Consider the following 24748-nt stretch of genomic DNA (forward strand, 5'->3'; position numbering starts at 1 on the left):
TGAAATAGAATTCACCTTCCTCTAAAAGAATGTTAATACTTTTGAAATTGATATTTTTGGATGGATCCAATACAAGATTTTGGGGAGTAAAGTATTAACATTCTCTTGGAGATGCTCTTAGAATCCAACCCAATCAATATCAATTTCAATTCAGGCATCCATATTACATCCTCTATAGCCCACTTAATTATATTTTACTAATAGATATTAACTACCCATGTTGGTGGTATGCATACACACTGGCATAAGAGAAATGCGTACACACAAACTGGCGACAAGAGAGGCAGGCGACGACTTTCCTAGGAGTAGAGGTTGGCGAGGGTGCAAAGGCTAGTGGGGAAGGCAGACAACGACTTGCCTGAGCCTGGAAGCTCGCGAGGGAGCAGATGATGTCGTTCGAAGGTGGGCACGGAGGCATGCAGGAGAGGTCGCGGAGGCGGGTGATGATGCAGACGGCGGGAGGTGGTGCAAAGACGGGTGAGGAGACAGGCAATGGCGCATACCAGGATAGAGAGAAGGGCGAGGCCAGGTGAGCACTATCGCTAATGGAGCGGACGGAGGGCGGGGGCCCGTGTAGCTAGCGACTTGTGAGAACGTGCGAGCAGAGATCCAACCAGCCACCGTCGTATTCCACATCCTCTCCACAATGGTACGCCTCCAGATCTAGCCAGCCACCCACCCCCACATTGTCACCACCAACACCCACATCGTCCAAAAACATACTACAATGGTGAGAGTGACATAGTACTCGCCTTCTTGGCCTGCAGTAGCCACGACAGTAGCCACCAGTAGCCACGACAATGGCGAGAGCATTCTTAGCAGATACTCCATCACATCCTCTATAATATAGCATTATCCATATTGGAAAGAGAAACTATAAATATGAATGTTCTCTCCTTCTTCCATATATCAACATCCAATTACAAGAGAAGATAATAATAACAATATGAAAGTATGTGGTTGTAAAATATTAACAAAATATATATGGATGCTTTGGTAGAGGGATAACTAATATGAATAAAGAATCTATTTTGAATGGTAATCCAAATGGCAATATAGATGATTAAATTTAGATGAGCGGTTGAGAATACTCTAAATATGATGTTTCTCTCTTAGGATGGATGTCATCTAAAAATGTTGGACGAGATGGATGATCTGCTGAAGCTTACTTTTTTAGCCTTCATCATCTATTATGTTTAAGATAAAGAATGAGATGACTTTATCTACTGGGATGCTCTAAGAGTAAACCCAATAGCTCATCCAAATTTCATCATCCATATTGTCGGTTGAATGACTATTCAAAGTAGATTCTTCATTCATATCATGCATCACTTTAACAGAACATCCATATTGCATCATATATATTGTTTTACTATTATTTTACAACCACCTCTCTTATATTAATATTGCTCTTTGCTCTTGTGATTGTACGTTGAGATATGGACAGAGGAGAAAGAATATTTATATTTGGAATTTCTCTTTTCAATATGAATGATGCTTTATTTTTAGATAATGAGGGGTTGTTTAGATGGGACTAAACTTTTTAGCCCCATATCACATCGGATGTTTGAACACTAATTTGAAGTGTTAAACATAGACTAATAAAAAACTAATTTCATAAATGAGTAGTAATCCACGAGACGAGTTTTTTAAGCCTAATTAATCCATAATTAGAGCATGTTTACTGTAACATCACAAAGGCTAGTCATGGATTAATTAAGCTCAATAGATTCATCTCACAAATTAGTCCAAGATTATGAATGAGTTTTATTAATAATTTACGTTTACTATTTATAATAAACGTCCAAACATGGAACAAGTTACTTAAAAATAAGTCTCTTCTCCTAGACACCACCTGAGATACATGATGCGCTGAAACTTTTATTTCCCTTTGCATCATCTGTATTCGGGATAGATATGAGATTTGCTCTAACACCAGCCTCATCTGCAACGACGAGACGCAGGGAGAGAAGCGGAGAACCCCACAGAAAATGGCTTTGAGATGCATCATTCGTAAAAGTGACGGGCCCCTTCCCGAATCCCGACGTCCGGTCGCCGGGCAAAGTTTAGGAAAGCGAAGCGGAGGAGCCGAGGCGGAGGCGGCCCGGCCCGCACACTGGCTGGCTGACCGGCTAGAGGACACGGACACGCAGACGTGACGACTACTACCTACCACGTGAATTGCCGCTGCCCTCCAACCCCAAAAAAAGCCCTCCTCGTCATGTACAGCTAATGTAATCTGCCCAAGGAGGCGATTTCTCGTCACATCTGCAGCTAAACCCGGTTCAAAAGCTGAAGAGAGAACTACTTTCTTTTAAAATATAAATATTTGTATTGTAAGATCAAATATTATACCACCATTATCTCATTAATCATGTTTTATTTAAATTTGTTCTTATTTTATCTGTCTACCTTTCCACGTCTATATATTTCTTATTTATTAACCGGCGATATAATTTTTTAAACTTAATTTCTGCACAAACTATTGCAAATGATTAGATTTTGATATAGACGTAGAAAAAACAATGCCGAAAACTGCTCACACGCAAAAATGAGAGAAGCAGACAAGCAGAGGCATGGCAAGCCCAGCATAAAACCAAACCACCACCTTAATTAGAGACGCTAGCTCGTCACATCCCTCTCATGACATCCAATGCCACGTCTGCTAATCCGCAGGCACTGTGCAATAGAAGAAGCTAGCACTGATTAACTAACGAACCCTACAAAATACCCCACTACTATATCGATTATCGACAAGGCTTAAGGTTCTTGATTTGCTTGCCTCCATGATAATTTACAAGAACACGTCGCGGACGAGGCAGCCGAGCAGCAGCAGCAGCAGGAGGCTGGCGGCGCGGGGCAGCGCGGCGGCGGCCGAGCTGGTGGCGCTGGCGCGCTCGAACTGCAGCGAGTCGACGGCCAGCGGCATGTTCTCCTGGTCGGGGCTGCACCGCGGCGGCGCGGCGCCGGCCGAGGCCGACTCGGTCGGGCGCGCGCTGTAGAGCATGGCGCGCAGCACGGCGGACACGGTGGGGATGTACACCGTCTTGTTCTTGGCCAGCAGCCACGTCAGGCCCATCAGCTGGCAGTCCCGCCCCAGCATCCGCCGCGCCCGGTCGCCGCCGGCGACCTCCCGGCTCACGTTCCCCTTCAGCTGTTGCATCAAACAAACAAACTGCAGGTGAAAACCACTGAAGAACATGAATGAAGAACACAAGGCGAATGCACCTGAAGAAAACGCATTTAATGTACTCCATGCAAGCAACGTTCTTGCAACGAAGGTTTTTGTTGCCAAGTTGGTAGGCTCTAAATGCTCCCCATGCACACCAACTTGTTCATGCAAGATCACGCGTTCTCTCGATCGAGCTATTACTACTACTCCACTCTACAGATACGGATGCAGCTGAGCAATGCCAAAGATTACAGCTTAATTTCCTAACGCACGGTCTTTTTGTCCAAAGAAGAGCTCTACAGTACGGTTCAGTCATTAAGATGCCAATGAGGATGTCCGACAAACTGTTTGAGGACAACCTCTCCACAATTAATAATCAACAACTTCCAATGTGTTGCAAGATCACACAACGTGGTGGTTTTACTGACTAAAGCATTCTCCATTGAAAAGGCACTGGACCATGTCTAGAACACTGATACAATTATACATTGCTACTAGTCTTGGTTCTCTCCCATGCCCCCAACTCTATTATTAATGTGCAAGGAATGGTCCTGTAAATTGTAATTAACTGGCAATGGTAACTAACTAGTGGGTGTTCTTCTTCCCCCAAGGCTTTCAGAAAAAAGTAGTATGCTTCAATTAAGTAGCTAATGATTAGTGATGAGCTCAAGAACAAGCAGCAAGCTACCATGGAGCATATGAAGCAATAATGTGGTTAGAAAGGGGCTTGCTTTGTAGAAAGGGGATCTCCTGGATGTCAAATAGGCTCTTTCTGCTAAGTTGCTAACCCAAAAAGAAAGCATCTAAAAGCAGAGAAAGAAAAGGTACTAAACCACTGCTGATTTGGTTTTGCTCCTAGTATAAGATCACAAGACCCAACTACTACTAATGACAACACTTGTCAAAGCTACTAAGCACAGATTAAACTATGAGAGAGTGTAGCACAATGGAAAAAAAATTAAAAATTGCACAACCAAGAAAAACACCAATGATGAGGAATCCATGAAACCAAGAAATGGCGTAGTGCTACACAATCGAACATAAAAGAGGCAGAAAAAAAATCAAAGATTTTTAGTGGGAGAAGATGAGACAGAACGCCATTGTTGGGGAAAGCAAGAAAGGGGTGAACCTTTTGCAGGGACTGGACGCAGCGGGAGCAGCCGGCGTAGGAGGCGTTGCGGCAGCTCTTCTCCAGCTCCTTCACCGCGGCGGTGGGCGTGGCGTTCTTGGCACCGGCGCCGCCGACGGCGAACGCAGCGGGGCAGCGGAGCGAGCCGATCTGGTGGAGCCGGATGCCGCAGAAGCAGAGCACCGTGTCGCACGTCGCGTTGGGGCGGGGCAGCGCCACCCCGCGCCGCTCGAGCGCCGCGCCCAGCGCGTCGACGCATCGCTGGTTGTCGTAGGGCACCATGGGCTCGTCCTCCCCGCCGTCGAGGCCCTCGCCCGCGAGCGCCGGGGCCGGCGCCGGCACGGACAGCGCGGTGCGCGCGTGCGCCGCGAACAGCCAGGCGGCCAGGACCGGGCAGCACCTGCCGCGGTCGAGCGAGCCGGGCCCGCCTCCCGCGCCGCACGCCGCGGCCACGCCGCCGAACAGCTCCGCGGAGAGGTCGAGGTGGCAGGGCGGGGACGTGGAGGAGGAGCCGCCCGAGGAGGTGTTGGCCGGGGACTGCGCCTGCGAGAGCGGGTACGACGGCACGTCGGTGCCGGCCGCGGGTGCGAGCAGCGCGAGCAAGAGCGCGACGGCTACGTGCGCCGACATGGCCGGCGGCGGCGAGGTGGTGGTGGTGGGGAAGAGCCGAGGCGGAGGCGAGCTGAGCTGAGCAGGTGTGTGTGGGCATTGGGGACTGGATCTTTTATATATGAAGCCATAGGGTGGGTGGGTATGTTTGCCTCCTTGTTTCAGGGTTTCTTGGGCTTGGAGATAATCAAAAGGTACTCTATTACCACAAGACCAACGAACTTAAAATTCTAAAATTTTATTTTAGGATTTTTTTATTGTATTTTTATTTTTAGTGCCTTAATTTTTAGATGTAAAAAAAATATATATAAAAGTTTTATTTATACATTTTTTTTTACAAATACGATGTTCAGTGTTTTCCAAACAACCACCCATCCTGTGAGATGATACCGTATTTTATGTACTTTATTATTTTCGATTTGTATTTATACCGGGGTACTCACTCCATCTGATAAAATAAATAAAATTCTAGAAATGAGTCTCAGCAAGTTATCTATAGTTAACCCCGAACTTTGAGTTTGTTAATCACTAAGTTTCTTATGGTTCGAATGAAAAACGTAAGAACTTTATGGAAATCCACTAAAAAAGGACCCTTTATTAGTAGTATTGGACACGAATTAACCACACTCATTCTGTTACAACTTATAGCAGCTATGTCTAGGTGCCTAGTCAAAGGTAACCGTATTTTGGACGACGTTAGTACAACATTTTGATATGACTTATTCCCACGTAAGTTTGGAGGAAATTTAACATAAGGTCTAATATCATAAAAAGTTTACTATAAATTTTTATCTTTCCTTAATTTTTTTCCCAAGTGATAACACACATTCATGTATTTCTATATATTGTACGTACACCATAATTTTTCGCTTTTGTTTATATTTACAAGTCAAAATTTAAATTTTTATCCTTAAATTTAGATTGATTTTGAGTTTTTCAGTGAAATTTATTTTCCAACCTTAACTTTTAGGTCGTTAAAAATATGTATATAAATCTTTTATTTATAAATTATTTTTCTTTACATATATATGCTGTGTGGGCTTTTTATAAAAAATAGCAAACAATCACCCTTGATACGTGTAGAGCTTAATTATTCTCCCCTACTCCCTCCGTCACAAAACATCACAAAACAAATCAACTTTTCAGTTTTGATATAATGTTTAACTCTTCGTCTTATTCAAAAAAATTACGATTAATAATTTTATTTTTATTAGATAATAAAACATAAATAGTATTTTATGTGCGACTAATTTTTAAAAAAAATTTAAAATTTATTTTTTTAATAAAACAGATAATCAAATGCTTTGACACGATGTCGGTTTTTTCGTAGGAAGGAGCGAGTACACCGTTACATTGTAACGTGGTACGGTGCTACAGCAAGGTCAAGATCGAGAGGGTTGTCCCGTACACTGGCGGAACAGCACCACGCACGGCAGAACCAAACGAGCGGCGCCAGGTACACCCATCATTTCTATCCACGACTCAAAACAAAAAATGTTCCGTGCGCGAAAGCGAAAATGGTTCGTCGCTGGCGGACAACGGGGATGAGGTTCTTCACCATCGAGAGCGGCTAGTCTCGCTGCACGCGGGTCCCACGGCCTGGCTGTCATTTCTACTGGTATACCTGGACTGTCAAAATTTGTCGTTTAAAATAAGATTTTATTGTAATTCTGAAACTCTGACAACCAAATCTTTTTTAAAATAAATATATTCGAGAGGTAATGTCATATAACATCAACTTATTATTTTTATAAATTTATTTGAAAATTTGTTTTTAGAATTTTAGTAGTTTGATTAAATCTTGTTTTGAATGATAAATACTTTTGACCGGAGTGAGTAATATGTTACTCCACCATCTAAATATATAAGGGATTTTATCCTTTTTGGTTTCCTTTAGGTCATTCTATAATCCTATGTTATTCCATATTTATCAACTCATGTAGTACTACTAATTTATTCTTCACCGAATACCTTTTGTACCAATTTATTCCCTCTATTATTATCTTTTGTACTCATTTATTTCTCAAAATCACTACTTCGGTCATTACCTCTTGTACTTATTTATTATTCAAAATCATTACCCGTTTTACTACGACTTATCCTTCTACTACTGCATTTGGCTCAAAATAAGATCACTCTAGCTTGCTCTATCTTATTTATCCTAAAATAAATTCACTTTTGGCAATCATTAAATTGGATTTTATGAAAGTAGTAAATAAATACATTGAAAATAGATAAATTGCATGATGCTTATATTGAAATTTGAAAAAATGGATGTATTCTAGTCGTTTTATATTTGTATTGCACCATCATCTTTTCGCTTCTGTTTATGTTTATAAGTCAATATTTAAAATTTTAATCTTAAATTTTGAGTTGATTTTGGGATTCTTTTATCATAGTTTATTTTTCAGCCTTGACTTTTTTAACCTTCTATCATTTGTACTAAACATAGGCCATGTTTTTTTATAGATGAAAGATTATCTAACTTTTTATAGTTATTAAATGGTGTAAATAATGAATTTAACCAGAAAAGCTAAAATCGCGAGATGATGAACTTATCTATAGATTTTTTTGGCAAAAAACCATAGTTTAAAGTTCAGTAATCATACATGTAAAAGCCGAGAAAAAAAGTTAGGAATAATCTATGTAAAAGAATGCAACCTATATAGAAAAATTGTTTTCAGTAGCAATTTAGTGAGATAAAACTATCATTAGCTTCCGTCTCTTTATTTATGGACATCCAAGAGACGGAAGCTAATGGTTGCTTATATTCTAAAACAAAATTTGCAAACTGATTGTCCTTTTCTGTTGCTTTTCCTTATAAATTAAAATTTAAAATTTTAACCTTAAATTTAGAGTGAATATTGTGTTTTCATCGTAACTTATTTTTCAGCTTTTTTCAATCACTAATAACACAATAAGTTTTATTCATAAATTATTTTTGGTTGTAAATATTTCGTTTAGCATTTTACCAGAAAAAAGGCAAACATAGGGGCATAAGTATTTTTAGAATTCAAATTTTATAGCTATAATATAAGCATTCTGAATTGGTGTCTTTGATTTCAATTATTTCAATGATGAGTCCATCAGGTCCTTGAAAATGGAAATTAAGCTATTTAAAATTCAAAAAATAACCACTAAAGTAACCAAAAGATAATCTTTCAAAATAATCTTAGTATTTTTAAGCAATTTATAAATACTTATATTTTAAAAGCACTTAAACTGTATTTTATTACGAAGGAAGCAACATTTTGCAATGGCCACAGCTAAGATAATTCTAGTAGCTTCAACTAGTATTGGCAATGTTTATCCACCATGCACCAGGATTCAAAGAAGCAAGCAACGAGCTCCGAGAAAAAAAAAAAAAGATGCGGCAAGTAGACACAGACTGATGAGTGATGAGTGATGAGTGGTGAGTGAGTAGGTCACAGGCTCACAGTTTTCAGATGGGGGAAGAGGACGAGGCTTTTCGGCTGTGGGGTTCTCTCGGTCTTCACCAACCAACCCCTTCACGTGACTCCGGCGATCGGCCGCAGCCAGCGAGCCACGACGACGCCGGCAGGCAGCCCGGGCGTTGGGCTCCGTGGCTCTCTGCACTCTGCAACATGGACAGCGACGCTGTCTCCTGCCTCTCCTGTGCACTAATCCTGCTCATCATCCTGTCATTATCATAGTACGTAACGTGCTAGTAATACTATTCCTCATGTAATCTCGGTGTTTTATCCTATAGGAGTAAAATCCTGTACAATTTCTATGTTTTTTTTTCTACAAATTGAAAAGGAACTGATGTGTTGTAACCATGCCAAAATTGGTTGATGAAACAAAGAAGTCCTTTGGTGGCACTATGGGAATTTAAAGAGAGTGATGATTCAATCCTTTCTTTCAATGATCTTTTCAGAAATTTTTCCATATTAGTAAAATCCTCTACGTTTTCTATGTTTTTACTGTAAATCAAAAGAGCCTGATGTGCTGTAACCATGCCAAGTTGGTTGGTGAAACAAAGAAATCCTTTGGTGGCACTATGGTATGGTAGCTTCAGCAAAGGATATTGAGATGGGTGGATAGCTAGCTTCACACTGGCAGCACAGCAGCATGCCTGCCATTGTACAGTTGCTGTACTCACATAGCTTGATGATGGAGCTGTGTGTCTTCTTGTGCGTGTGTTTGTCCATTAGAGTGAGATAGTATTAGCGAGAATGAAGCCAAAAGAAAAATGTGGTATGTGCAATTGTGCCTACGGCAGAGAGATATGGGGAAATCAGCTCTGCATGACAGTCAAGCTTTTGCCTCCAAAGCCTTTCTCATCACAAGGACCACATAGACCAACAGCCAATAACATCCAAAGTTCAGAAACTTTCTCATCTTTTCTTGGAAACAATAAAAATCCAGCCAGGTTGTTGTTGCAAAGAAGTTTTTCTTTTTTCTGAAGGAAGCCAGGTTGTTGTTTTTCCTGAACTGAAAGCTACAGAGCTAATGACAACTGTATGATGAGCAAGCACAAATCCTTGTGGAGATCTCCCCCTTTTGAGATGTGAGTTGGCCCTTCACACTTTGCAGCTTCTTTATCAGAGCCTTTCTCTCAGTATGCTTGTGCGTAGGGAATATACATGTCAACTGTCAAGGATCCCCTTCCTGTCTTTGATCTTGCTGCATAACAATACAGTACTATTACTGGTGCATAGCCCTATAAGAAAAGGATTAGCAGGACACTGAAATATTCTATCACAGGCTGCAAATGCAAATGCAAGGCTAGCTAGCTGCATCTGAGAAAGGAGTGGCACCAGGCATGTGTGTTTGTTTGTCACTTAGCTGTGGTTTGCTCTGTTTAGTCTTTGTCATGGGGCTCCAAACCCTTGTCTCTAGCAGCATGGGAATAAGCAGAGGGCTCTGGATTATGGAGTTGTTAATGTGTGTGCATGGTGAATGCAGTGAGGATGATGACAAGGATGAAATTATGCCCTAGATACCCGAGCTTGGAGAAAAATGATGAGCATGTATACTATGTTATAGTGATAAAGGGCATCTGTTTTATAAACCAGAACCTCCAGAAGTGGTCCATGAAAGTATCACTGCGATAGTTTGGATGGATTGTTTGGGTTTGGATATGCATATTTTGATTGGAGAGTTGCTTCATTGGTTAGATCAATACTAGCTTGGATTGGGCATTAGTCTGGCTTATAAGAGGAAAATGGACAAAACTTGTTGCCAGAACCTGTATCCTCTTTTTCTTTTCTTTTCTTTTTTTTTTTGTGGAGAGAAGTTGCAGGCTGTATCTATAACAAGACCATTTTCCAGAGTTGTTTAATGAGGAGCAAACTGCATTTCTTTATGTCTGATCAGATGCCACAACCCTGTAACAACAAATAAACAATCGGCTGCTTGATTTGAGTTTGTTTCGTTGGCCACGACGTCGTTGTTCATAAGCAGTTCTGTAGAGATTAGCAGCAGCAGCAGTGCTAGTAGAACGCAAATTCATCGGATGATCCAGTATGACGACGGATTGAACACCACCATTGTGAACATCAGTCACGCTGTTTGGTATTAACATCCCCTAGCAAAGTTGCTACACCGTGTATCAGTCTATTGTACTGGCTGCTAAATCAAGTGTGTCTTGAATATAGGCCCCGTTCGGTAGAGGTGAGAGGTGGGTTAGTTATCTGGCGCGAAAAATGGAGTAATAGATTAGTACATGATGAATTAATTATTAATTATTAAAAAAATATAAATAGATTAATATAATTTTTTAAAACAACTTTCCTATAGAAAATTTTTATAAAAAATACACCGTTTAGCAGTTTGGAAAACATGCGCATGGAAAACGAGAGGGATAAGATAGCTAGTGGGAGCTGCCGAACACGGCCATAATAGGAGAATGGCTAGGGGACGGGATTCGGTTGCAGAATCCCCTCCACCTTTTATTCACCCAGTTAGGCTCTCACATGTTCCTTACCTAGTCGGCCGCAGCAAGCGAGGGGAGAGGTAGCTGTCAAGAAGAGAAATTAAGAAGAGGAGAGGAGACACCTCGCCATCTAAACAACAACAACACATGCCTTGCTACTAGGCACCTACAGTATCATGCGGTACATACTTGATATCCATAGATACTAGACCTAGTATCTATGGTACCTACATAGGTATCATATTTGATACCCGTAGATACTAAGCATGATACATGTGGGTTTTGGTAATACAGGTACCACGTTTGAAACATGTAGGTATCGAGCTTGATACTTGTGGATGGTAACCAAGCATGATGAAGTGTTGTTGACGCATGATGGCTGCACCACCATGTTGGCTGCTAAACCAAACCTCCAATGTAGTTATTTTGACATCCTACTCTATTGGATCTACTACGAAGAAGGAATGAGAGAGAACAATAGTTATTCAGACCAGACCAACATCAAACAGGCAAGGTCATTGGTCCATAGGTTAACTGGTCTGATTAGTTGGACCACCGATCTAAAGAAGTTCAATAGGTTTAAATGGATGACTTGTTCTCTTCAAACACAGGCATAGTGTAGTCCACTATTTAGGAAGCTCACATTGTTTCAATATATTGTAGGTTTGAACCCCACTTGCCAGCCTTTTTCTCCACTGAGTTTTTTGTTTGACCACCGATCTAGTCCAAGTAATTAAGGATGGATCCGTCTCTATGGTTTGTACAAGTGGTCTTTTGATTGGACCAGACCGATGAAGGCTTTAGTTCTGATTTTCCCAGTCAGACCACTACTCCGTTCCTAAAAACTATGCAAAACATCATATCCCTGACCTCGACAACCACCAGGAACTAGACTACAACCACCACCATCTTCACCCTATGACAGAGGGATGGGGGCATGTAGCAACAACATGAAGCAGATAGTAAGGGATGAGCAAGGACTGGTTAAAGAACCGAGGAGCAACATACCATTTCTATCCATTCACGACTGAGGAAGAAGTGGAAAGTTCGAAGGAGGGCGGAGGATGTAAGGATTGGAGGCAAACTTGTGACATAAGTCGAGAGCAAGTTAGAAATGTCATAAGTGTCTTGTCCCTCGTACGGGATCCTAATATTTATGATATAATAATAGAGACGGGAGCAATGGGAAAAAATATCAACAACTAAAGGATACCATTTTGAATTTAGTGGAGTTCATAGTTTTATTCCTCGCTCAAGTCATTCAATGATACCAAACGAGGGACGGGATGCCATATATTTGAGCAGTAAATACGAGCAATTTCTAACTTTTTTAACACATCAGAACTCTAAATCGCAAAGATTGTAACCAATTATAAGCTAAAATTTGAATGTTAAAACTTAACTTTCGACTTGATTTTGTGATTTTTCTTATCTTACAACCTTTATTTTATGCATATATTATTTTTTATTTAAAAACGTGGTTTCGACTTTTCAAGCTAGACTGTGGGTGTGTTATCGCAGATCAAGCTAGCTTGGTGATCTCTTCATGCATATCCAGGGTTTACTTGTATCACCTCTATTTTTTAACTTTTGCTTATGCTTAAAAGTCAAAATTTAAATTTTTAACCTTAAGTTTAGAATAAAATTTAAGATTTTGTTTATTTTTTAGACTTAACTTTTAAATCGCTATATATATATATATATATATATATATATATATATATATATATATATATATATAAGGGGAAGTCTACTCGCTAAGGGCATGACCATGGCAATTTGTTACCAATATTTCTTTTACCTAACTGAAAGGCTGGCCCCAATGGCCCGTCGACTGAATGGAGCTCGGCAAAAAACAGCCTTTTCGGCCGCCAGTGACCAAAGCCTGCACGAGCAGATCCACAACCTGCACTGGAGGACAGGACTCTCTGCTTGCAGTGTAGTAGTGGATCCTGCTAATCCTACAGAACATAGACCTTTTTGGGGGGGCACCTTTTCTCGCTTCTTCGTCCTCCGGCAGCCGCAATGAAACAGCACAGATGAAACATGGAAAGAAAGCTGAAAGCGGGGACCCAAGAGGATAACCGTCCTCGATCCTCCAGCCCAACCATTCAGCCCTGCAGTGAGATTAAGAATGGCTAATACATACAAAATGATCAAGCTTGTGGCAACCATACACCGAACCATGCCATTTATATAATTATATTAACTCATCATCACTCGAAGAAAACTGATTCAGATCACGATTGCGGCAGTATAGCTGGACGTATACTTCTCTGTAGTCTGCAACGTAGTTATGCTTGTTATAAAGAATGATTCAGTTGCTACATCTACAAGATATGTTTCTTGACAAGAATTTTTTACACAGGAACTTTGATGGTTTACTCCACCAAGGTACTGGACAAAATTTTCGCACTGAAGGTTGTCAAACGTGAACCCAGTGCAAAGTTGCAGGTAGAGGTTGTTTCAAAAAAGAGAGCAGAACATGGCATAAGGAATTAGTATAGATTTGCCTGACGTTTGAACTTCTGTCCATGGTGTCATCACCTTTAGCTGCTGCTATATTTGACGTATTCTGTCAAGGAGAGATAGATGCACTGATTAGAATGTTAAATTTGCTGAATAATCTAGTATTTTAGTGGATTATATCAGTTTAGCATGTACACTGAGGCATGAAACGAGGAAAAGCAAATAAAGCACGGCCAGATTTCTAAAGCCTGTACAGATACGAGGATGGCATATGGCCAGCACCAAATCTTGTCAACCTGCCAAGTAGTGACCGGTGCCATGTGATACATACTGTGGCAGCCAAAGTTGCAGAGGAAATCCAAGTGGATTCTTCATCTGCGCCTGGCCACCAGTAGTCCACAAAAGAGGTTCCCCTTTTTCCCAAGTGAGACGATATCCCAACTTCTTGTAAAGAACAGCCATCTAATCGGTTGGTAGTTAATATAGAAACCATTACTCTGAATGTACTTGCTAAATTTCTGTATAACCAGCTGGGGTACTGGTCAGTAAAGAAGTTGTTTGTGTGTTCTAAAAAACAAGCCCACACACCATGTTTCCCATGATAATGCTGAAGGGCAGTTATTACCATGTGTAATTCATTGAACACAAGTACAGAACAAGCATACTAAAATTTTCTCAAGAGAGGAGCACAAACTTTGAGGAAAAGATGACTTGTTCACACAAATGCACTTACCTGAAGCTCGTAGAGTTGGCACTTATAAGCATGAACTTGATTATGAGAAAAAATCAACTGGTTGCTTTATATCCTTGTCTATTAGTAGAGTCTTCAACGTGTGCATGATATCAAAGCCTGGGTCTAACTTGCGTTGCCACCCCTACAAAAGAATTATAGCCACAATAAGCATCATGTGAATTCCTGTAGGCACATCGAGGTATTAGGAGGCTAGGGATGTCAGATTAGCCTGTAGCACAGAAAAGGGTGTTGCAGTTGCTAAGTGTTAACCACACCCATTAGCAAGTCATTATCTCCCTAGATTAATTTATCTTAGCATCCTTTTGTAATTTTGCACTTTTGTAAAATCCAATAAATGACATATGGTAAATAATTTATAGATCTCAAGTGTTACCACGTAATTTTACCTCAAGAACCAAAATCGTAACCATTACGGTACAGATATTCCCATCAATGTTGACTTTGTGGCGCCGAACTGTGTCAAGTAGTTGATGCATGCATTCAACAGGATGGAAAATGTCCCCTTCAGGCGTTCCCCAGAATGAAAATGTCTTATCCAATTCCTACCAATAACATAAAAACATTATTATTATGCACAAAAAATATATGTATCTAAATGACAACAATAGTTTAGAAATCAACATGCAATTCTCAAAGGCTGAGAAGGCGAAATATACTCATTTCCTTCCGTTCTTATTTATTTGACAGTACTGACATTTCAAGGTCATTGGATAATTGGGTGTAACTTTGACCATTACATTTTTGGAACTTCGTATGAATATATAATAACAAAAAATCTTCCAATAGTCAAAACAAAAAAACACATCTCTTTTAATTTCAAATTAGGTTTGAGCTCATTTGAAAAATTCCTAGGAATTGGGTTATATATTAGACAAATCCATAAGAATTTAGCATCAACAAAAAACATATGTTGGAAAAATTCCTAGGAATTGAAATCCTCTAGAGTTCCTTTGAATTTGCTTCAATCTAAAGAAGCCTGGCAGAGGATCTTTGACTACATCAAGCAAAGATTACCCTACTGAAGAAGCCATTTTCTGTCTAACCAAAGTCCAAAAACTCATTGAAACTTCTGCCCTGTCCTTTCTACAGATTATATTGAACAGTCCCAAACCCCATCTAATACCGTAATGTATATGTATGCAGACACAAGATGCATCAGAACTGCACCACACCCCTATTCTGTGTATGATATATGATGTACCTGATTAAGAAATGAAGCTAGCAGCACTTACATAGCAATATAGCATATGAAGTTCTAAATGTTTCCAAGAGCATACTTGTAGACTTTACCTCAATAAAGGCAACTGGGTTTGGACAGCCTTGCTGTTTTGATAATTGCAGAGTACAGTTAGCAGCAGTACGACCATCCCTGGTGGCCACTGCCTTGAAGAACTGTTGTAAGTTATCACGGTCATCTCGGGTGAGCTCAGCGGTCATGCCCACATCAAGAAACACAATATGGGGCTTAGGTCTGAAAAACAATTTCCTCTTAGGCTTGCTCTCATTTAGACGGACAAGAATGTTCCCAGGGTGCATATCTGCATGAATAAAATTGTCCTCCTGGAGGGAGAAATTGATAACAGAAACTTTAGTGACAGAATTCCAAGAGGAGCATGTGCTAGTTAGAAAAACTGATAGTAAACAGTACTAAGGCTCTTATGAATGCAAACCTCAATACCAGCCTACACAGTCACATATGAACACTACCACCCCAAGTGAAAAGACGAACAGAGCGAAACACATAACTAGTAAATATACATACCAGAAGCATCTTCAAGAATGCATATGTGCCAATGTGGGCAAGATCTCTTTTCATCCGAGCATTTCCTTCAATCTGATCCATAAAACGAGAAACACTTTCCCCATTCTCAAATGTCTCAACAAGGACAGATGGATGAACAAGTGGATATAATGGCTTTGGGAAAGACACATGTCTCCATCTGCGGAAATTGTAGATAAAACGACTCAAATGAGCAGCTTCCCTTGAAAGGTCAACTTGAGACATCATGAAAACAGCAAACTGACGGACACTCTCGTCCAGCCTCAGCCAGCTCAATCCAGGGACAACATTTGATGCTTTTGCCACAAGATTGATGAGCAAAAAGTCTCTCTTGATTGATTCACCCACACCAGGATGCCTCACCTTAACAGCAACATGCTTTCCAGGATGCTGATCTCTTAATGTAGCACGATGTACTTGTGCAATACTTCCAGAAGCTACAGGATCCTCCTCAAAAGTCTCAAATATTTCAGAAAGCTTACGACCGAATGCCTTCTCGATGGTGGCTTTGCTGTAAGCAAATTCATGCATTGGAGCTGCGGTATGAAGCTTGGCAAGCTCAACACAGAGATCACTTGGAAAAAGATCAGGCCGTGTTGCAGCCCACTGACCCCACTTGATAAATGCTGGCCCAGCTATTTCAAGGGTATGACGCACAAGACGAAGCCATCTCTTTCTAAACCCGATACTGAAACTATCAGCAAATGGAGACAGTGCAGTTGCAGGGAAGAACAAGAATGCCAAGTGCACAGCTCTAATAAGCAAAGTGACACCTTCCCAGATTGACAAAACCATGGACGACAGAAAATGGCGAGTATCCCTCGCATTTGTGACTATGCCTTCCATTGTGGGCATGTATGGTGAATCTGCCAGGACAGGCCGTGACAACGCAAACTTGCCAAGTGCTAGAGCCATGACCCCAGGGACAACATGGAACCTTGTGAAGGAGAAGCTTAGAGCATATGCTGCTTGGCTGATGAATGGAAACCTGGGACCTCTGTATGAACATGTATGACTGAGCCGCTTCCATGCCAATTGGGCTTGTTGTGTTGCCTGCGCATTAGCGATTGTCCCAGAGAAGGTACGGTATCCCTTTAAAATCCTATTTCTGCCCTTGAGATCCCCAGCTTTGTTCTTTCTGACAATTACCTTGTAATGCGAGAACATTCTAGAGAAGACAGCAGGAATCTTTCGCTTTGTCGACAATCCATTGTCCTTCACTGCTGTGTAGTAGCCACTCCTGTGGCTCGGCTGGGAAAAATAGGCTGCCTGTCTATTTGTTCCAACTGCCAAAAGCCTGCTTACAAAGGTAAAACAGAACATAAGAATTTGCTGGTTCTCGAGCTTAATTCACACCTGCTAGAATCCTATGTTTATAACAGTTAAAACAAAGAACCTGGCACAGCATATGTAATACAAAATGTTAATTCACTATGACAATAATTGCTTACATGTTTCTGTGATTCTCCCAACAACATGGGATTAAAACAAGCATACATGGACAGTTTCCGAATTCCAGCAATGCACAACGAATTCATGAAATCCTAACTTTGTTAGCTAAGCTCTACTAGCTCCCCCAATGTACAATCAATGTACTTTCAAATTTACGCTACATTGGAAGCCCAATTGATCTTACTAAATCACTATCTCATGATCTCCGAATTCCTGCAAAACGAGAAGCTAGCACCGAATTCGCGAGGCAGCAAACTAATCCGGGCCTACAAGTAGCTAGTTCGGCCAAAACCGGAGCCGCTCCGAACGAAATCCGAAACCCCCGACGAAGATCCACCAATCTGAAATTGAAACACAAGGACGGAAGCCACGGGGGAGATGAATCGAACAAACGCACCTCTCGCCGATCCCCAACAGCCGTAGCATCGGGAAAACAAAAAAAAAACTTCACCAGGTCAAGCCACCGCCGCCGCCGCCGCCGCGGACCATACCACGCTCCGCCGCCGGGAACCCCACCCACGACGCTGCCGCGCCCGCGCGCCTAGGTCTGGTGGTGAGCCGAGGAGATCGATGGCCGGACTTGGAGACGGGATCCGCGATCCCCCGCGGTCAAGGAAGGAGGGGTTGCCCCCGGGGCGGTGCTCCTCTGCTTGCGGGGGTCGGCGGCGAGGAGTTTTTTCCCCTTCTTTTTCTGTTATATTTTCGGATTTGCGCGAGTATTTTGTGCCCTTTCTTGGGATTTTTGTTGTGTCGTTGGCTTTTTCTTGGAGACGAGGGTATCCACGAGGGTTTATTCCCCACCTGCCCGGGGCGGCGCGCGCGGGGTCGGTGTCAACTCATCTCAGGCGTGCCAACGAGGCAACGAGACCGCGCCGACTCCCAGTCCCAGGCGTGCCAACCAAGGTCTAATGCGCCCGAGTTTACAACGGCCCGTTCGGTCGTTACCAAAATTCTCTTCCAAACTTTGCCTTCCCAAAATTCTTTTTAGAGATAACAAACTAACCAAAAGTTCCCTGTGATGCCCCATCACGGAATTATTAACATTTTTTCACTTTTACATGAAGTGATAATAGATTTATCATTAGAATCATATTTCATAGGCACATTAGTGTCTACATCAAACGATAAATATGTTGTCGTCTAATTCTAAGAGTAACAAATAGCTAAATATCTCTCTTATCACAGCCTTAACAAACTATACACCTTTAAGAAAGTGAATATATCATCCCCTTACTTTTATTTGAATTTTATATATTACCTTAAACTTATTAATATTAATAAACAATTAAATCCAAAAGAATAGCTCCATATAAAATCAAATTAAGTTGAATAGCCCCTAAAGGAAAAAATGTGCAACTTTCATCGAAAAGATATTTTTTTATGTTTTAGGCAATATATTAATATTTTTATGCACAATAAATCATGGACGTTAAGAAATCATTTAATAGCAGATACTTCTAAAAGCTTCTACCCACAAACATAAAAAGTTGGTAAAGTATCAAACTAAAGTAACTTGACCTTGGTAAGATTCTGGGAATACCAAATTAATTCTGATTTTCCCAGTAGGTACCTGATTTATCTGGACTCTAAACTGAACATGCCCAAAATTGGAACGTGTCTACGTTGCGGGGTCGTGGCGCACCGAGCCAAATTGGAGTTGTCATCCTGCACGTCAGCTCGTGTGAGAGTTGCCGGATTGGCCTGGTCGGGGCCGGCTACGTTATGGGGTGAGGAGATACTTAGCGGTATGGTAGATGGAATCAGAAATTTATTAAGTCTAGGTCTAACAATGAAATATAATTTTTAGTAAATTTTAACTAAAAATAGTAAATTTCTAGTAAATTTTTTGGCCAGGCATGGGCCCTAAGCTGCCCCACGCTTGGTACTGCCTCTGGTATGGTTGGTTCATCACCCAACCAAATTTCAGAACTGCAATGTTTTTGGATAGTGCATCGAATTTCGGTGTGGTAGAGTTAGGAAAGTGTTGTTTAGTCTGTTAGATAGTTGGACTGATGAGAGATAAATGGAAACGACAAGGACATCAATAACATCGAAACACCTACATTGTCTACAATTACAACTTTGTGGTTCAATTACTCGTTCTCGTGCACGTCAACTTAATTATCAGTTGAATTCATTTTTGAGTCCATGATCTTATTTATACCTAGAAACGATCGCACTATTGTTGTACTTAGGAATGATAGAAAAGATCAAAAGCGATGATTCGCATGGGTAGGATTTAGACTACAGGACAATACAAACTTGTGACGATGACCATAACTTCATACGAACTTTGTTTTAGGCGCGCAAGTAATTCATGGAGATTTTATCAAAACTTCGTTTTAGGCGTGCAAGTAATTCATGGAGATTTTATCACGTCCACTGCTTCATGTCCATATATGTTTTGTAAAAGCCACGATCATCATTTTACTGCTGAGACCATTCTCTATCCATGATGTTGTCACCTTATTTAGGCCCAATGGACCGTGTATTAAGTTAGGTCCATTAGGGACACGTCCTAGGGTTAGAGCATAACCCCAACACCCTTAAGATCATTTTCCCCTCTATTATAGTCTTAACCGCTGCCATGAGCACTTGAGTTTTGTAATATAGATTTCTTTCGTCGAAGAAAAAAAAACTATGTTATGTTATACCATCTCCTTTTGGTTCCAAATTTAACTTTTAGACCGATTTGCATGTTTTCAATATCACTGTACAATCCCAATCATCTAGTTTCTTATATAGACACATGGAAGAAGCTTGAAGAGTGGATAATACGAATAAGCCCAACATTTTTAAGAGGCCGAATAGATTATTGAGCCCAAATAGAGCATGCTGGCCCATAGCATCCTCGGGTAAGAGATCCATGTATAAGCAGGCCCGAAGAAGAATCATCTGCCAATTGTAGGCCCAAGAGTGACTGCAGACCTCGAATGCTTTGGGCCACGGAAGTAGCTTGAAAGAAACTATATTCTCAGTAGTCACTATTCAGTGCTCTCAAATGTACAACTCTCTCAAAAATCAAAAGAATTTTTTTAGCATGGTGGGGTAGGATTTCTGATGAGATTTAAGGTATGGATGGATTATTTCCTTGAGATACCCAAAAATGAGCTCCCAATAATAAAATCGGTTCACCTCCAAAGTACGAATAAAAATAGAAACAAAATATCTCCTCCTCGTCTCTCGTCCGCCACAATATCCCACACGTTTTCTCTTCCCCGACTTCCGCGAATTAAAGCCAAGACGAATCATGTATTGGGAGTGGCTGGCTATCTATGGCCCCGTATGCGAGGGCTGCGAACACCGGCTCTTATGTCTCTTTGATTCAAAGAAATTTCATTGAAATTTTAGAGGATTCTATTTCTATAGAAAATTTTTCTATAAAGCCCTTTGAATCAAAGGAATGAATTCTATGAGCTTCTATGAAATTCCTATGGAATGCATCTTACTATATAAGTTTTAGAAGAAATTTAACAAGAGGTTGAACCTCATGGAAAAAATCCTTTAAGTCTATATCTCTCCTCAAATTTCTGTGTTTTTCCTATGGTCCAATCAAATGGTCATTCCTATATTTTTCCTGTGTTTTGCAATCCTCTGTTTTACACTTACATTCCTATCAAAATCCTATGTTTTTTCTATTTCTCTTTTTTTTTTCATTCGTGGGATTCAAAGGGGGCCCTTAACTTTAAACTCCCACTCTAGTGAAAGCTAACTTCCGTACAAGCCGGGGAGCAGCGCAAAACTGTTTGACTAGATGTGTTAGTTCTAGGACTTCTAGAAGAGAGGTTCGGTAATAGGTTGACAATAATACCCTGGTAACTTATTGTATTCATGATTGAAGATATTCTTTTGGATATAATCTAATACTGATTATTTTTTGTTTAGAATTAGAATCATATAATTGCATAGTTATTCTGTTCATCGTAGAGGAAGAGAACATATTAGAGGTAGATAGGTGGCAATTTCGTGTAATTACATATAGAAACTTGAGGATAGCGGGTCTTTTGGTGTGGAGTGGAGCTATGGAGCAGCAAAAATCCAGCTCCACTCCGTAGTTTATTGTTTAGGAGTAGCTCTATTAACTCCGTTCCAAAAAAAATCTACACCGTTTGACACAACTCCGACTCTAGATAAATTAGAGTTGGAAGCTAGAGTTATACCAAACGAGACCTATGCTCAAGATGTAGAGAGCGAATAATCCAGTGGCGAAGATTCTAATTTTTTTTAGCACCTACATAAGGGAACTGCAAAAAACTTTGTTTGGCCAGAAAAAAAAACCCCCGTAAAAATAGGATTAGTTTTTATTTTGAGTTTCTGATGGCATGCCCTTAATATCAGGTCCCAATCAAACCCGAAATGGTTGCTTTATTAAACTGAAACAGATGAGTGAAATGAGCAGAATGAGACCAAAAGCACCAACCCGTACCTTTTATAATGTTCTATTCTAGCTACAGCAAATGACGTTACGATCACTCAATCTCTTTCCGGATAGATATATGTCAAAATTGGCGATCCTTTTCTCTAGTTTGAAAATGCCGGTAAAAGGTGGATCAAAATCAAAAGGCGTACCACTAACAGAGGAAAAACTCTGCCAGCACTACGATCGCAGCAGCGTATATATCCACCGTATAGCGATATGGTCGCCTCCTTTTCCAAGATTCCCCACTCGTTAGGACGAGTCTCCGTCGATGGCTCGAACCTCGTTGAAAACCAGGGCACATCTGATAAAATCAAAAGGTTTTCAGATGGTCGAAGACCGATCGACCGAAAAGGCATTTTGTGTTTGCTAGTAGTCACTAGTCAGCTTCTTTTCAGATCGTTTCGTGCACGCCTTGCACGTGCGCCTCCTCTGATCATTGTCATGTATACATATCGTCGTGACCATCTTGTCGATCGACCCATCGTGGGTATGGCTAAGCTATGTACTCGATCCTATGAAGTACTCCGTACTTTGTTAAGGCGATAAATGTTACGATCGAATTATATATTCGTGATATGATGATAGCTCAGTCCGAAACTTTATAAAAGAGACCTTAATACGTCGGTGAAGAACACAGGGTGATTGTTTGATATTTTATAAAGGAAAAAGTACCGAATTATATCCCTGAACTATCCTAGTCAGCCGAATTACCTCTCAAACCACAAAATTGTACATTTTACACCTTCAATTATTTATACCAGAAAAATTATCCCCCTGAGTACTTCCAAAGCGGTTTTAATCCTACGTGGCGTACACGTGGCGCTGACGTGGCAATCCAATCACCAAACAAAATATATAGGGCCCACGTATCATCCGCCGTCTCTTTCCTCACCGTCGTAGCGAGGGCGGGGGCAAATGCGGGCACGGTGGCACGGACGCCGGCGGGCACGGACGTGGGGTGAGGCAGCGGGGCGAGGGCTACGGCCGCTGGCTGCATCGACATGGAGTCCGCGCCGCTCGACGGCATGTGCGCGGGGACGACGGCGGACGGGGACGGGGACGGCGGCGCGCGGTGGCATCGACGAGGACGGGGGCGGCAGCAGGTGGACGGCGCCGCGCGGGGCGGCGGGTCGACGAGCTCGGCCGACTTCGGTGTCAGCGGCGGAGGTAGTGACCTCCTTGGCGATCGGACGACGGGCGAAGGCGGCCACTGCGGCGGCAGGCGGGCGAGTGGTCGGCGCCGCCGGGGGCGGCGGTGTCAGCGGCAACCTCCTCTCTCCCGCGCGCCGTCGTCTGCCGTCCTTGCCCCCGCCCGTCCTCACCCTCGTCCCCCCGTCCTTGCCCTCACCCGCCAAGCTCGATGGTGCAGCACACCGCTGCCATCCTTGGCTTTGCCGCCGCCATCCTTCGCACGCCGTCCACAAGCCCACTCCCCCACACGCCGAGCTCGATGGCGCCGCCCGCGGTTGTCGTCCCTCGCTTCGCCGCCGCCATCCTTGCCCGTTGTCCGCGTGCCCTCGCCCGCCGGCCTTGCCTTGTTCACCCAAGAAAGAGAGGGAGAGGGAGAGAGAGGGTTATGGCATCTGGGCCCCACCATTTAAAAAAAGAAAATGTTGACTGGACTGTCACGTGTATGTCACGTATGACGGAACCGCTTTGGATTGGGTTAAGGAGGTTAATTTGCCTAGCATTAGAAGTTCAGGATACATGATGTCTGGTTTTCGGGTTTAGGGGGTAATTCGGTTGACCGCGATAATTCAGGGGGTAATTCATACTTTTTTCCTTTTATAAACATCATATTTACAAACAAAAAATAATTTATAATAAAACTTTTATATACATATTCTGAGCGATCTAAAAATCAAAACTTAAAGATAAACTTAAGTGAAAAAGACCTAAAATCAACTCCAATATTAAGATTGGAGATTCAAATTTTGACTTATAATTAGAAGCATAAGCGAAAAAATCAGAGTGCGCATCTTTGCTAGCATCTTCCACTAGCTCGTATGAGTAACATTACATTGGTTATCGCGGTACTATCGCCTATCAGTCACTAAGTGTTTAAGTCAAATGACATATATTGAAAATGAAAAATAACTTACAAGTACAACTTTTATATATGTATCTTAGCGATCTAAAAGTCACGCCTGTAAAATAAACTTTGATTAAAAACCCTAAAATTTACTTTAAATTTTAAATTTTAAATTAAAAATTTAAATTTTGGCTTATAAACATAAATATAAACCAATTCTGTACATAGGTCGTTGTCGTCCATTCAATCAGCGTAACGCGGACCTTCGCCGCAGCCTGCGTGTGGACGACGACGGAGCTAGCATTGGGCCCAAACGCAACAGCAGCAGACGGCGGGCGAAACATGCACATATGGCGACCTTGCCGTGCAGTCAAACCGGAGTAGGAGTAAAACCAGCGCCGATCGATCGATCGCACATACGGGACCAGACAAAAGAGACCTTTTTTCCGCGGCACGACCACGGCCGGCCGTTCCCACGTGGCCCGTGCCGTGCGTGCGTACGGCCCACCGCGCGGGAGGCGATCGATCGGCCGTTGTCATGGAAAAGGCCACCGGAGGCGGCCGGATTGATGAATCTCTCCATGTGGCACGTCCTATCGCTCAGGGATGCACCCATCCAGCGCTTGCTTTTCGCCCAGTCGGAAAGCTGCTGCTGTTGTGCTGCTTCAGCTCCTGCTCCACGCCGGCGGTCTGCAATGTTGCCTCACTGTCCTCTGCGGCTCTGGCCTCTCTCCCACACCTTCTCCTTCCTTTTTTTTATACTTGTTCACCATAATTTCTTTTACTAAAAGATATCAAGAGGGCTTGGAGAGTAGACCCGCCCGTGGAGCGGAAAGGACATCCAGGCTTTGGCTCATATTTTATTCATTTTATATTTATTACCCTATAATTAAAACATTTGAATTCTTTAAAATGAAAGTTCAAAATTTCCCCATATTTTCTTTCTTTAAATATAAATTTTGAATTTTTAAAATATAAACAAACCATGTAAACAATATCCAACATTAAATTACATATACTAATACGAGATTA

At 41.8% G+C, this 24748-nt stretch overlaps 2 protein-coding genes across 2 annotated transcripts; both read right to left on the bottom strand.

Annotated features, from left to right (window-relative positions):
* Positions 1 to 2445: 2445 nt before the first annotated feature.
* On the bottom strand, positions 2446 to 4986 carry LOC102716613 (uncharacterized GPI-anchored protein At4g28100). The gene is made up of 2 exons (XM_040526048.1): positions 4302 to 4986; positions 2446 to 3154 (listed from the first exon to the last, which is right to left on the bottom strand). Exons 1-2 carry the CDS (start codon positions 4929 to 4931, stop codon positions 2795 to 2797), a joined length of 990 nt encoding a protein of 329 aa, XP_040381982.1. The 5' UTR covers positions 4932 to 4986; the 3' UTR covers positions 2446 to 2794.
* An 8080-nt stretch (positions 4987 to 13066) lies between these two features.
* Positions 13067 to 18011, bottom strand: LOC102699323 (probable serine/threonine-protein kinase abkC). Its single transcript, XM_040525922.1, has 6 exons — positions 17662 to 18011; positions 15795 to 17109; positions 15323 to 15592; positions 14419 to 14574; positions 14012 to 14153; positions 13067 to 13384 (listed from the first exon to the last, which is right to left on the bottom strand). The coding sequence occupies exons 1-5, from the start codon at positions 17688 to 17690 to the stop codon at positions 14052 to 14054; spliced, it is 1872 nt and encodes a 623-aa protein (XP_040381856.1). The 5' UTR covers positions 17691 to 18011; the 3' UTR covers positions 13067 to 13384; positions 14012 to 14051.
* Between the last annotated feature and the right edge of the window lie 6737 nt (positions 18012 to 24748).

The sequence above is a fragment of the Oryza brachyantha genome, chromosome 7, assembly GCF_000231095.2.
Source record: "Oryza brachyantha chromosome 7, ObraRS2, whole genome shotgun sequence".
NCBI lineage: Eukaryota > Viridiplantae > Streptophyta > Magnoliopsida > Poales > Poaceae > Oryza > Oryza brachyantha.

Coding starts and splice junctions, on each gene's coding strand:
- LOC102716613 (XM_040526048.1), bottom strand. CDS start 4,931: ATGTCGGCGCACGTAGCCGTCGCGCTCTTGCTCGCGCTGCTCGCACCC. Junction 3,155..4,301: donor GCGTCCAGTCCCTGCAAAAG/GTTCACCCCTTT, acceptor TTGATGCAACAG/CTGAAGGGGAACGTGAGCCG.
- LOC102699323 (XM_040525922.1), bottom strand. CDS start 17,690: ATGCTACGGCTGTTGGGGATCGGCGAGAG. Junction 17,110..17,661: donor CTGTTGGGGATCGGCGAGAG/GTGCGTTTGTTC, acceptor CTTTGTAAGCAG/GCTTTTGGCAGTTGGAACAA. Junction 14,154..14,418: donor TTACGATTTTGGTTCTTGAG/GTAAAATTACGT, acceptor ATTCTTTTGTAG/GGGTGGCAACGCAAGTTAGA.